The sequence below is a fragment of the Mobula hypostoma genome, chromosome 11 (assembly GCF_963921235.1).
Source record: "Mobula hypostoma chromosome 11, sMobHyp1.1, whole genome shotgun sequence".
NCBI classification, from domain to species: domain Eukaryota; kingdom Metazoa; phylum Chordata; class Chondrichthyes; order Myliobatiformes; family Myliobatidae; genus Mobula; species Mobula hypostoma.
Window position 1 is genome coordinate 54,284,444 of NC_086107.1, and position 14,209 is coordinate 54,298,652.

At 40.0% G+C, this 14,209-nt stretch overlaps 1 protein-coding gene across 3 annotated transcripts in view; it reads right to left on the reverse strand.

Moving 5' to 3' along the window:
* The window catches only part of LOC134353753 (galanin peptides-like), a 39,780-nt gene that overhangs the window by 9,410 nt on the left and 16,161 nt on the right, over window positions 1–14,209 (reverse strand). Inside the window, exons 6-7 of one of the 3 annotated variants that reach the window (XM_063062088.1) lie at window positions 5,430–5,563; window positions 3,164–3,373 (exon numbers count right to left, since the gene is read on the reverse strand). The exons of 1 other annotated variant lie outside the window; for it this stretch is intronic. In XM_063062088.1, the coding sequence (XP_062918158.1) occupies window positions 3,293–3,373; window positions 5,430–5,563 (215 nt within the window). In that variant the 3' untranslated portion in view covers window positions 3,164–3,292. Of the gene's footprint in view, window positions 1–3,163; window positions 3,374–5,429; window positions 5,564–14,209 lie in introns of those variants that run through there. One more of the 3 variants, XM_063062091.1, reaches the window with a different exon arrangement.

Genomic DNA, 14,209 nt, shown 5'->3' on the forward strand with positions numbered 1-14,209 from the left:
TTGCACATTTTTATAAAAGCAACTTATTCTATCATCTGGATCACCTTTTGCATGTTACAGTGTACATCTGGGAATCAATACTCTATGACGAGTATGGTAATTTATACTGCTTAGCAACAATTATAAAATAAGGTCAATAGCTTTGTACCCCATTAACATCAGTTGATGTAGCTTGATCCTTTTTAAATGCAAGTGACAAAATATTCACTTGTTTCAACTGATGAGATCCATTTTAAAACAGATTTGATACAAGATCCCATTTGGCTTAATGGATTGGAACTGGTCAGAATTTATAGTTTGTGGATAAAGAAGAGCTCTATAAGCATTTCAGTCTTTTCATGGGAATGTTAATGTCAAAGACATAAACAGCTTCACTGAATGTGCCTACTGGTATAATTGAGCACATCCGTAGGCAAGTAATTTTCCCGCTTAATTGGTTGAAAATTGTGTGCTTATAGTAGGTCACCCAGCAGTGCAAGAGGATGAATTCCGGGGATAATTGGTGCTGCTCAAACTCCTTGTGATGGAAGATGTAAGGCAGTAAATTGTGATTTACTGAGTCTCCAGTGAAATGAAAGTAGGGAGGCAAGGATGAACATAATATGATGCACAAGACACTGAAAACACACTCTAGAAACTGGAAAAAGATCAATTAGCAGGAAGTTGCTATTAACACTTCCTCTACTTCTGTTTCCCAGCCCCTCTCAATACCAGCAATATCTGGCACAAGGAGAAATTTAAAGGATTGTCTCTGATTTCTACACACATTTGGTTAAGCAGGATATAAAGGTATGGCAGGTTTGAAGAAACATGTTCAGGTAAACAAAGTCCTTTCCTTGACAAGGATGGGTCAAACAGACATGAAGGAAATTAATCTCCATCAGACTTATACGTTTGTTATTAAAATATTGAGCAGTGCATTAAGACATATGAGAACTAAATTGATCCCAACTTTTCAAGAATATAAATATTCTTGAGGAATTTAACTATTAACTACATGTCACTGTGTTAAAGCAAGCTATCATAATTGTGCAAAATATTCATTTGACTTGGTTTAATGCTTTTTCAATTCATCTGAAACAGATGCTGAAATTGTATAATTGCATAACTCTAGGTGTTTTAAGAATATTCTCTACTTGAAGGGAAGGATGGCCTTCAATTGTAACAGACTATTTTTTTTTCTGACATGTCTTCAGTTGTTATTTTTAAAGGACTGGTATTAGCAGACAGGGAAAGTAGGAAACACTTGCTTTCTTCCGTTGAGTTAGAGAGAAGTTACATCCCTACCACCCCAAAAAAACAGACTTTCAGTTAAAGTCAAAGTTGTGTAAAATTCACTTTCTACTTCAATGTAAAACAGCCATTTGGTTGACAAAGCATTCTGATTTCACTGAAATCATTGATACTATAATGCTTGAATTTCTCTTGTGAATAACACTCACACAACCTCATATTAAACCAAAGTGCTCCATTCTAGTTGGAAGGTAAATGGTCCCTTGATTAGGCTAGAGTTGCTGGTGGGGCAGCTCAAAGGGCCAGAAAAGCCTTGTTATGCACTATTATCTCAATAAAATTTTAAAAAAGCAACATGATAGAAATTGTCAGAAAATTAAGTTTCAATGGAATTAAAATATACTGAACTTTTACAACATAGAAATTGATCGTTAGGCACAAGCAGTTATACTGATGTTTGTGCACTGTTTCATGAATAAGGAAGCAATTTGACATTTTATGCAGTTCTGCCGGAGTTAGCAAGCAAACTCACACTTCAGTGGATCATGAATTACAGTAATTGTAATCTTTATCCATCGAAGAGATAAGGGTTTTGCAAGCCTATTGAAATATAACCGCTGTCATGCTGCCTTTGTAATTGCGTTGATATGTTGGGTCCGGGTTTAATCTTCAGAGATATTGACACCCAGGAACTTGAAATTGCTCGCTCCTTCCACTTTTGATCCCTCTATGAGGACTGGCATGTGATTCCTTGTCTTACCCTTTCTGAAGTCCACAATCAGTTCTTTGGTCTTACTGATACTGAGTGCAGGGTTATTGCTGCAACACCATACAACTATCTCGCTCCTGTACGCCCTCTCGTCACCATCTGAAATTCCGCCAACAACAGTTGTATCATCAGAATTTCACATTGTTCTAACAATGAAATGTTTTCTCTAATTATAATGTTTCTCTTTCAGTTTTTTTGGGAATCATTTTTCAAAATAGAAATTATACAAATTATATTTGATTTCACACTATCATGAGTTACTGTTGTGAGTCACCTTTCAGTTGTGTATTTATATTCATCTTATATAATTCACTAATTTCAGTTGGCTTTTTCTGGCTCAATGCAACATACAATGGAGTCTCAGGAAACATCGGTCTTCATTTGATGATTTACATTGCTGAATAAATTTTAGCAGGCTGATTTCGAAGGTAAAGTCTTTTCTGTGCATCAGTGTCCTTTATGGCAGTGGTTTTGATAACAAAATAAATAATTCAAACACCCCCAAAGGAAAGTTCAAGATTGTTTAAACAGTTACTATTGGCTGTGATTTTCAAGCAGTGCTGACAAACCAATCTAAACAGTGTCTTTTACATTGTTTAAGATTTCTTGTTACAGTATTTGTACTTCAGGTTCATAGAAGCATGGAACAGCAGCAACAAAGGAGACTATTGAATCCTTTGGAATCTGTGCCTGCTCTTTGCAAGTGCAAAGTATTTCACCTTACTCACCCCCCACCAACCATCTACAAATTTCTATGAAAATCTCTTTTCTACCTATTCCGAAATGCAACAGACTGTACGTTAGCATTGCTGCCCAGCCTTCAAAATGTGGCAGAGATCACTGGTCTATCTAACATCTGCTAGGTAATTGCCGAAGCAAGATAATGTCAGCACTACACGTGGTACTGGGTGAATTTAATTAAAAACTAGATACCAAACAGAATTATGGGCTATAGTGCAAAATCGTTTCTGTACCTTGTTATTAAATAAAATGATGGATCTTATGGTTATCTTAAATGTTTGAATTTATAAATCAAAGTATTTGTTTTATCCAGGCACACATTAAAAATGTTGTTCAATTGCAGCAGTCATTTCTATATTCAGATTCTCAATTCACTTTTCACAGGTATTTTGTTCCTGGATTACAGAGATGGTATAGAAACAAATGACAAGGTTATGTAAGGCCTTTTATTATCAACTTTAAATGTGGATTATAATGGTATGCATAAGAATAGTATACACTGTCACAAATTACATTGGGGCTGGAATTTCCACCAACTAATTTAAAGCTTCATTTTTCACAGCCAGTTGGTAATGGGTTCAGATGTGAGTTATGGAATAATGCATGATTGCCATCACCCCAAAGAAAAGGCTGTAAAAGAGAAAAATTGTTTTGTTAGCACTGCTATGAGATAGAAAGAGTAATCCACAAGTGCAGCATAAACAGTTCTAATTTTGGTTAGGGGCATAAAGATCCTGTGTGAAAATGGTGTGAGACAATCCCTAAACCATCTCTTGTAAGCACTGAGGCTGTCCTTAATCTCCAACACTGGTACAAAATTGGTTATTCAATTTTAAGATGGTAGAGTAAGAAATGGGAAATATTTATCGATAATGAAAGAAAATTACTGTAAAGCTTTTTTATCACAGCTCTAAATTGCTAATGAATACGCTGAAGATTGAATGAATGTCTGTTGTGATACAGACAAATAAGAGCCTATCAGCAACAATTAAAATCTAATGAACAGTAATTAAAGAACTACCCAATAATTTTATTTGATGGTCAGAAATGTTGACCAAAACACACAATATTCTTGGCTTTAGTGTGATTTTTAAGAGAAAGTAAATTACATATTCAAGGACACAAGTGTAGATTTAGTACAAATTTCATTGAATAGAACATGAGGAATATTTGGCTCATAATAAACAGGGGTAGTGGCAGATCATTCAGCCATTCATGAACTCCTTTGTGTTCATTTAATACTGTAAAATATCCAATAAAGTAATGAAATATAATTTGATAGTAAGACATGTAAAATACTAGGACAGATGGTGAAAGTCTTGGTCAAATAAGGTGTGCGTTATGGAGCGTTTCTAGAGGAGGAATGAGAGGTGGAGAGATTCAGGAGGAGCTTTGGCACAGGAAGGCTCAGCTGTCAATCGTAGAGCAGTTACAATTGGTATTGCAGAAAAAGGGAAACAATGGTATCAGTGAAAATTATGAAATTGTGTGACTTCACCAAAATTACTTGTGGAGGAGTCCCAGGTAATAGTTTATTGCTTACGTTCCAGAAGCAGGATATACTACCTCCAGTGAAGGCTAGTGACTGTGTCAATTTATTGAGAAAAAATCTGTTAGATTTCTGTTCAGTTTTTGGAGTAAAATCCATATTCAATCTATGGGCTTTAAAATTGCACATTGGATTTGTTAGCAATGATTTGCTCACTTGAGCAGAGTTCTATGTTCAAATTGTGAAACAGAATCTAACAGAAACCTTACTCTATCCATTTGTCCTGCAGTCAAGATTCAAGACTGTTTAATTTCCAATACACATGTGTAAAGGAGAACAATAAGCTGTTCCTCTGGATCCAAATTAGCAAAAAAGGAAACAGAGTAAGACAAAGAACGCAGTGATAATAAAAACACACAGTACGTATAAATATCATAGCTGGCATTGGTTTCTAGTGACAGGAATGCTTTAAAAAAAGAATATGCTCTGTTTATTGGGATTGTGACCCTTAACATGATAAGATCACAACAGACATATCTTTGACACATAGATTTTATTTCAAGTGACAATGCTTTTGCCTGTGTCTTTACTGAGCTCAGTTCATCTCAACATATAAACACAATCTTGTAGCAGATGTTATTGGATAAAGCTACGAATCTTTTAATTGAACATCTACACAAAATAACTAGAAATAACTGCATCAACCTGATTACAACAGGTAGTATTCTTCTTAGGTAGTTGAATCTTGCTATTCTTCAAAAGGTTGTGAAGAGAATAAACTTAGTAACAGTAGGCTATGGTGACTGCTGAACACTTAATGTTGGTTCTTATTGCTGTAACTTCCACTGCAAATACATAATAAAAATGACTCATCAAATTCATCTATCCTCTCAAGAATAGAAAAAGATATCAGCCATAATTTGGAAAAGAGAATGTTTGGGCTAAATAGTTGTTCTTTGAAGAATGTATACATTATGATAACTGTTGTATAGAAACAACGGACTCAGTTTAATCTCATTGGCAAAGCACTCCTAATCATTTATTTCTATAATTGATATAATTTTGGAAGTTCACAGGCTGTGATTCCTTTATTCTGCTAAAGGTTGATGTGTATACTTTATGAAATATTAAAACCTTCTATGTATTTTTATTTGCAAATTTATTTCAAAAAACAATAAACGACTTTCTGGTTCATACCTTGCTACGGATCCGGAGGTGAGCGTAAGGCACAAATTCTGGAGGTTTGCTAGATTTCTTTAGAAAAGCATTCAACATACAGACACTGACTCCTGGCAGAGCAGTAATAGAGCTCAGTAATTTCCAGACACGAGCTGAAGAATGAAGAAGGAGAGAAAAAGAAACCTGCAAATTGGCAATGTGGAATAGAATCTACCATAGCATATACAAAGTAAATGGCAGGATACTTGGTAGTGTGGAGGAGCAGAGGGATCTGGGGGTACATGTCCACAGATCCCTGAAAGTTGCCTCACAGGTAGATAGGGTAGTTAAGAAAGCTTATGAAGTGTTAGCTTTCATAAGTCGAGGGATAGAGTTTAAGAGTCATGAGGTAATGATGCAGCTCTATAAAACTCTGGTTAGGCCACACTTGAGTACTGTGTCCAGTTCTTGTCGCCTCACTATAGGAAGGATGTGGAAGCATTGGAAAGGGTACAAAGGAGATTTACCAGAATGCTGCCTGGTTCAGAGAGTATGGATTATGATCAGAGATTAAGGGAGCTAGGGCTTTACTCTTTGGAGAGAAGGAGGATGAGAGGAGACATGATAGAGGTATACAAGATATTAAGAGGAATAGATAGAGTGAATAGCCAGCGCCTCTTCCCCAGGGCACCACTGCTCATTACAAGGGGACATGGCCTTAAGGTAAGGGGTGAGAAGTTCAAGGGGGATATTAGAGGAAGGTTTTTTACTCAGAGAGTGGTTGGTGCGTGGAATGCACTGCCTGAGTCAGTGGTGGAGGCAGATACACTAGTGAAATTTAAGAGACTACTAGACAGGTATATGGAGGAATTTAAGGTGGGGGGTTATATGGGAGGCAGGGTTTGAGGGTTGGCACAACAATGTGGGCCGAAGGGCCTGTACTGTGCTGTACTGTTCTATATCTTGCACTTGATGTTGAAATTCTCAGATAATAAATACAAGAATTGTTTAATTTCAAACCACTGGATAATTAGAGAACATTTTTAGCTGACTGGCTGTCATATTCCATTAAATTTCAAGTTTGTTAATGTCATTTCCAGTACTTAAGTATAAAGGAGAGTGAAATAATCGTTATTCCAGATTCGATGCGGCACAAAAAGAAACAAAGAACACAATAACAATAAAAGAACACAATAAATATAAATACAAAAGATAGCTTATATAAGTGATGCTAGGCACAGGAGTGTCTGTACATAAGGTGACTGAATGGAAATGATAAAGTATTGGTGGTTGGGGGGGTGGGTTACTGGGTGGAAGTGTTGATCAGTCTTGCTGATTGAGGGAAGTAACTGGTTTGAATCTGTGGCCCTGGTGTGGAGGCCTCGTAGCCTCCTCCCTGATAGGAGTGGAATAAGCAGTCCATGAGCACAGTGGGTAGGATCCTCCATTATGTTACTGGCTCTTTTCTGTATGTACGTCCTCGATTACGGGTCGGCTGGTGTTGGTGAGGCGTTGGGTAGTTTTGTCTACCCATTTCCGATGCAGTGCAGTTTCTGTTCCAAGCAGTGATGCAGCTTGTTAGGATGCTCTCTATTGCACATCTATAGAATGACGTGTGCACGATCCAACTCTCTTCAACCTTCTCAGAAAGTAGAGGTGCTGGTGAGCTTTCCTGATTGTGTAAAATTTGCTCTAGGACCGTGAGGAGTTTGTGTGAAATGTACACTCATAGGAGTTTGAAACTGCTCACAGTTTCCACTGCTGTGCTGCCGACGTAAAGAGGGGTGTGAGTTGTAGATTTCTCCTGAAGTTGATAACCATCTCCTTTATCTTGTTGACATTGTGGAAGAAGTTCAAAGATAGTATTTAGACCATAAGACTTGGAACCAGAATTAGGCTATTGGCCCATCAAGTCTGCCCTGCCACTTGACCATTGCTGATTTATTCTTCCTCTCAACCCCATTCTCCTGCGTTCTCCCCAGAACATTCGATGCCTTTTACTAATCAAGAACAAATCAACCTCTTGTTTCAAATATACACAAAGACTTGGTCTCCACAGCTGTTTATGGCAAAGAATTCCACAGATTCACTACCCCCTGGCTAAAAAAATCCTCATCGTCTATTCAAAAAGGACCTCCTCCTGTTCTGAGGCTGTGCCCTCTGATCCTTAGCTCTCCCATGACTGGAAAGAACCTCTCCATGTGCACTCTGTTTAGGCATTTCACACCAGGTCTGAAATTCAGATCAATCAGCCAAGACTTTACTGAAAATTGGAGCTGAATGATCTTGATGAAACTGACTAAACATAAATAAACGGATTAATAGTAAATTCTTTAACATGTTCCTTCTACTTGATGATTTGGAGTAGAATGGTAGAGCAGTAATTAAACAAACTGGATTTGCCCTGCATTTTCAGTATAAACATATATGCCTGGATACCCCTGTTTTTACTACTTTTGACCACTTGACTGAAGTACTGAAACGCAAAGGCTTCAGTGGTCAAGGTACATTATTATTGGTGCAGAGTCTATTACTGAACCATCTACTTATTTTTGGTAGGATTGCGGGGATTTGATCTTTCTATTGGTTGTGGGATGACTTAGCAGCTTTGTCAACACACACAAAATGTTAGAGGAACTCAGCAGGTCAGGCAACATCTATGGAGAGAAGGGTCTCGGTCTGAAATGTTGATTGTTTATTCCTCTCCATAGACTGTGTGTGTGGCTGTTGGTACTGTGTTTTTCACCTTGGCCCCTGGGGAAAGCTGTTTTGTTTGGCTGTTTTGTTAATGGTTGAATGACAATTAAACTTAAACCTGAACTTGAAATGCAATGTATTCTCAGAAAACACAATTTACAAAATGACTCATGGGTACCTTCTGAGACTTAATGGTAATTTTGATTTTCCTTTGGGGAGCACAAACTCAGAAAGTTGCTGGTGAACACAGCAGGCCAGGCAGCATCTCAAGGAAGAAGTACAGTCAACGTTTTGGGCTGAGACCCTTCATCAGGACCATCGTCAGCCCAAAACAGCGACTGTACTTCTCCCTATAGATGCTGCCTGGCCTGCTGCGTTCCACCAGTATTTTGTGTGTGTTGCTTGATTTTCTCGTGCTTGCATCAGAAAATAGGTTGAAGTTTTATGTCATGGATGCTGCCTGACCTACTGAGTATGTTTAGCAGTTTCTATTTCAGATGCCACAGTGAAGACCCTTTAGATGCCAAGAAAACATGGGAAGCATAAAACTTAATTAGACACAATTTGCATATGAAAAATGGGCACCAGCAGCTGATCGAAAGTTAATGGTGAGGACCATAAATGGTTCAGGACATGTATGGGCTTACTCTGCCTCATGAGCCTGTTCTTTCATTCATTAGATTAAGGATAATGTGTTAACCCTGACAGCAAGTGCTCTTATCTTGCGTGCTAATGTTTTATGTGACACTTTGTCACACTTCTGCTTTTCCTTTATCAATTCTTGAAATAAACTCAAATAAATTTATCATGTATAATTTCTCTTCACTCTGACATGGTTTTGTTAGATTTTACATATGTGATGCTGTTCTTTCCCTAGCATAGATTTCAATTTTTTCCAGCAATAAATGTGAGGATTAGTGGCTGATTTTTTTCCCTTTCATTTTGAATTGGGGTGACACACAGACAGTTTTCGAATATTCCGATCCTTCTCTCGAATCTAAGGACTTTTGGAAGATCACAGCCATCGTATTCGTCAATTCAGTAGCCACTTCTTTTTCATTTAAGCCACCAGGCAAGGCAATTATATACCTCTAACCTCTCTAGTTTGCCCACTATTCAGGATGCTGTTTATTGATGACAGCTTAGAGTGCAACACAATCATCCCCTCACTTCTAATCAACAAGCTCCAAAACCTGGCCCTCTGTACATCTCTCTGCAACTGGATCTTTGGCTTCCTCACTGGGAGACCGTAGTCTGTGTGGATCAGAAGTAACATCTCCTCCTCAATGACCATCAAAACTGGCACATCTCACAAATGCCACATCTCTACCCTCTCTTCACCCACAACACTGTGGTTAGGCAGAGCTCAAACACCATCTATAAATTTGCAGACAACATAACTATTGTTGGGAGACAGTGACAAGGAGGCGAACAGGAGTGAGATAAATCAGCTGGTTGAGTGGTCTCACAATAACAGCCTTGCACTTAATGTCAGTAAAACCATGGAACTGATTGTGAGCCTCAGGAAGAGTAAGACGAGGGAACACACTCCAGTCCTCATCGAGGGATCAGAAATGGAAAGGGTGAGTAGTTTCAAGTTCCTGCGTGTCAATATCTCTGAAGATCTAAGCTGGGTCCAACATATTGATGCAATTACAAACGCGGCGCAATGGTGGCTAAATGTCATTAGGAGTTTGAGGAGACTAGGTGTGTCAGCGAAGACACTTGCAAGTTTCTGTAGAGGTACTGTAGATAGCACGTATCTCTGTCAGGTACGGAGGAGCCACTGTACAGGATCAGAAAAAGCTGCAGAAAGTTGTAAACTCAGGCAGCTCCATCATGGGCAACAGCCTCTCCAGTATCGAGGACACCTTCAAAAGGTGGTGCCAATCATTAAGGACCCCATCATCCAAGGACATTCCCTCTTCTCATTGCGATCATCCAGAAGTTACTCAATGTTTCAGGAACAACTTTTTTCCTTTTGCCATCAGATTTCGGAATGGGCACTACCTCACTATTTTTCCCTCTTGTTTTGCACTACTTTAATTTTTATATACATATTGTAATTTATATTTATTTTTATGATGAATTGCAATGTACTAATGCCATAAAACAACAAATTTCAGGATATATGCCAGTGACGATGAACCTGATAGTGATTAAAAATGACATTTGCTTCCTCTCTGCAACTGCTCTGTATTGAGTGATGTTCAAAACATCTCCCACCATAAACACTGACGAAAAATATTTAACTTTTTAACTGGATTATGGGTACTCAATCTGCTATTTTTTTGTTCCAAATAACCCCACAGCAATACAACACTCATGCAGATTTTGGATTTTTAAAAGTTCTTATTCCAGAGGTTATTAGTGATCAGTCACTGACGACAGTTCTGGATATTTTTGGGGACAAAGGGATTTCAGGAAAAATGGAATGAAGCTGAATAGTGGAATTGCAGTAGATACTGAATTGTAGATAAAACTCCAGGTTCCAGAAGAAAGGATCTAGTGCTTTCCTGGCGTATATGACAAATAAACTCTTCTTGGGATTCCAGCCGGGTACAGGTATTGATTTTAACTGACGTTTCGATGACAAACTCTTCCATCTTCACTAGAGATGATGCCTGGGCATGTGTAATCCGGTGGTATTTATACCCCTGTCATACGTCCCTCCTGATTGGTTAGTCCTCATCCAATCAGGTTTCCGCTGTCCCAACTTGTTTACAATTGAATTCCAGTTCTTACTTGGAGTAAGATCTTCGTCTTTGTTAAAATTCTTTTCCTCTGGTTTTATTGCAATGGGTTCCTTCACCAGGTGGTCCCGAAAGCCTTGGGCACGGCATGGTAGTTTTGTTCCGTCGAAGTCGATCCTATGGCCATTGCGGATGCAATGTTCCGCAACCGCAGATTTCTCCGGGTAACCCAAATGGATAAACTTCCTGTGCTCCTTGACGCGAGCTCCCACAGTGCGACCCATCTGTCTGACAAATGTTGCTCTGCATTCACAGAGAATCTTGTAAATGCCAGCCGTTCTGAGTCCCAGGTCATCTTTGACCCACATAGCTGGAATTTGAGCTTCCTTACGAGTTTGTGGATCGTATTAATCCAGTGTTTGTTCACGATCCCAGCGGTCCTTCGAGAAACCGTGTAAGTACAGGGAATTCAGGAGGTAGCGATGCACTCCTCCTCGTTGTTAGGTTTCCTGGTTTTTCCGTCGACCCTTTTGAGGGCCTGATTGATTTCCTTCACCTTGTGGCCATTCTGTAGGCATAATCATCTTATTTCCTCGTGGAGACTCTCCGGGTCCAAAGTAGTTTTCGCACTGCTAATTAAAGTAGAAAGAACCTCTCTACGTTAGGAGGCACGATGGTGGCTGTTATTGTTGAGGTATAAGTCCGTGTGAACAGGTTTCTGATCGACATTATGTCTGAGGCGACCGTCCAGTTTCCGCCGCGTTAAGGCTGATTTATATTTCTACGTCAAATCGATGCCGTAGGTACGGTGTTGCCACGAACCCTACGCAGAGCCTACGCGGATCCCTACGCCGTAGCCTGACGCGCACCTCTCCCAAAATGTAACTACGCGTCGCAGCAATGCAGACTGCAACGACTGTGATTGGTCCACTTGGTAGCATCGCATGTCATCCTATGCTGCAATAGCTTCCCATTGGGCGATTGAAGGGCAGGGAAGGAACTCTGGCTGCAATTCTTTCCATAAAGCTTCACAGACCTCTGAAATTATGGAGGACACATTTCGCTTTTACGAAAAAAGACACTTGCTTTAAACTTGTTTACCCTGAGAAAGACCATGAAGCCTTGCACAGGCAGGTGTGTGCGCATGCATGACGTGCACGTAGGCTACGGCGCAAGCTTGACGCACAAGTATAAATCAGCCTTAAGTCCGTGTGAATGGGTTTCCAATCGACGCAACGTCTGAGGCGACCGTCCAGTTTCTGCTACGTTAGAATATCCAGGAACAGGAGGCAACTATTCTTCTCCATCTTCATCGTAAACTGATTGAATGGTTGCCTCCCGTTCTCACCATGGCATCTATCAGAAACCCAGTCATGTGGACTTTTGCCTCAACAATAACAGCCACCATCGCGCCTCCCAACGTAGAGTAGTTATTTCTACTTTGATTAACAGTGTGAAAACTACTTCAGACCTGGACAGTCTCCACAAGGAAATAAGACGATTACGCACGACGTTCATACGGAATGGCTACAAGGTGAAGGAAATCAGGAAACATAACGAGGAGGAACCTATCGCTACCGCCTGTTTTCCCTATATTTCCATGGTTTCTGGAAGGATCACCAGGACCCTGAAGAAATATCGAATTATACCATCCGCAAACCTATAAGGAAGCTCAAATCACAGTTTATGCAGGTCAAAGATGACCTGGCACACAGGACGCTGGCGTTTACAGGATTTCCTGTCGATGTGGAGCAGCGTATATCAGCTAGATGGGATGCACGGTGGAAACCCACATCAAGGAGCACGGGGGGTGTATCTGTCTGGGTTACCCGGAGAAACCGGCGGTAGCAGAACAATGTGTTAGCAATGGCTATAGGATCGACTGATGGAACAAAACTACCGTGCCGTGCCAATAGCTTTTGGGACGGCCTGGTGAAAGAAGCCATTGAAATAAAACTAGAGAAAAAGAATTTTAACAAAGATAAGGTCTTGCTCTAAGTAAGAACTGGAACTCAATTGTAAACAAGGTGAGACAGTGGAAACCTGAGTGGATGAGGTCTAAGCAATCGGGAGGGATGGACATTGGGGTATAAGTACCAACAGACGAGACATGCCCAGGCAGAGCTTGTCATTGAAAAGTCGGTTAAAATCAATACTTGTACCCAGCTGGAAGCCTGAGAAAAGTGTATTCCTCCAGCCACCATATTGCTATCACACTCAAAATGCCAGAGGAACTTTGCAAGACAGGCAGTATTCACAGTGGGAAATAAACAATTGTTTTGGGCCCGGAACCTTCACTGTTTAAGTCCCGATGAATGGTCTCGGCCCAAAACATTGACTGTTTATTGCCTCATGATGCTACCCAACTTGCGGAGTTCTCATGCATTTTGTGTTGCTCTGCATTTCCAGCATCTGCAGAATCTCATCTCAACATACGGCTACGTTCTGCTTTAATCCCCATGTGAAACTAACAGTGATAACGATAGAGCAGCAATAGCTGGAGTTTCTGGAAGCAGTTTGGAAGGTGCAGGATGATAATCCCAAAGAAGTATTCTAAAGGCAGGATGACACAACCGTGACTGACAAGGCTAACACGAGAGGGCACAGTTTTAAGATGCTTGGAAGTAGGTACAGAGGAGATGTCAGGATTAAGTTCTTTACGCAGAGAGAGGTGAGTGCGTGGAATGGGCTGCCAGCGACGGTGGTGGAGGCAGCTACGAAAGGGTCTTTTAAGGGACACCTGGGTAGGTACATGGAGCTTAGAAAAATAGAGGGCTATGGGTAACCCTAGGTAATTTCTAAGTAGGTACATGTTCGGCACAGTATTGTGGGCCAAAGGGCCTGTATTGTGCTGTAGGTTTTCTATATTTCTAAGGGAAGTCAAAGCCAACATAAACACAAGAGAGAGATATATAATAGAGCAAAATTAGTGGGAAATTAGAGGATTAGGAATTTTAAAAAAATGAACAAGGCAATTAAAAAGCCATTAGGCGGGGAAAAATGGAATTTTAAGGTAAGCTAGCCAATAACATCAAAGAAGATACCACAAGTACTCTTTATAAAGAGTAAAAGGTCGGCAGGATTAGATAGTAGACCATTGTGGAGAGGATGTTTCCTATACTGGGTGAGTCTGGGAGCAGAGAGCACAACCTCAGAATAGAGATATGTCCATTTAGAAAAGAGATAGAAACATAGAAAACCTACAGCACAATACTGGCCCTTTGGCCCACAATGCTGTGCCAAACATGTACTTACTTTAGAAATTACCTAGGGTTACCCATAGCTCTCTATTTTTCTAAGCTCCATGTACCTACCCAGGAGTCTCTTAAAAGACCCTATCATATCCACCTCCACCACTGTCACTGGCAGCCCATTCCACGCACTCACCACTCTCTACGTAAAAAAACTTACCCCTGACATCTCCTCTGT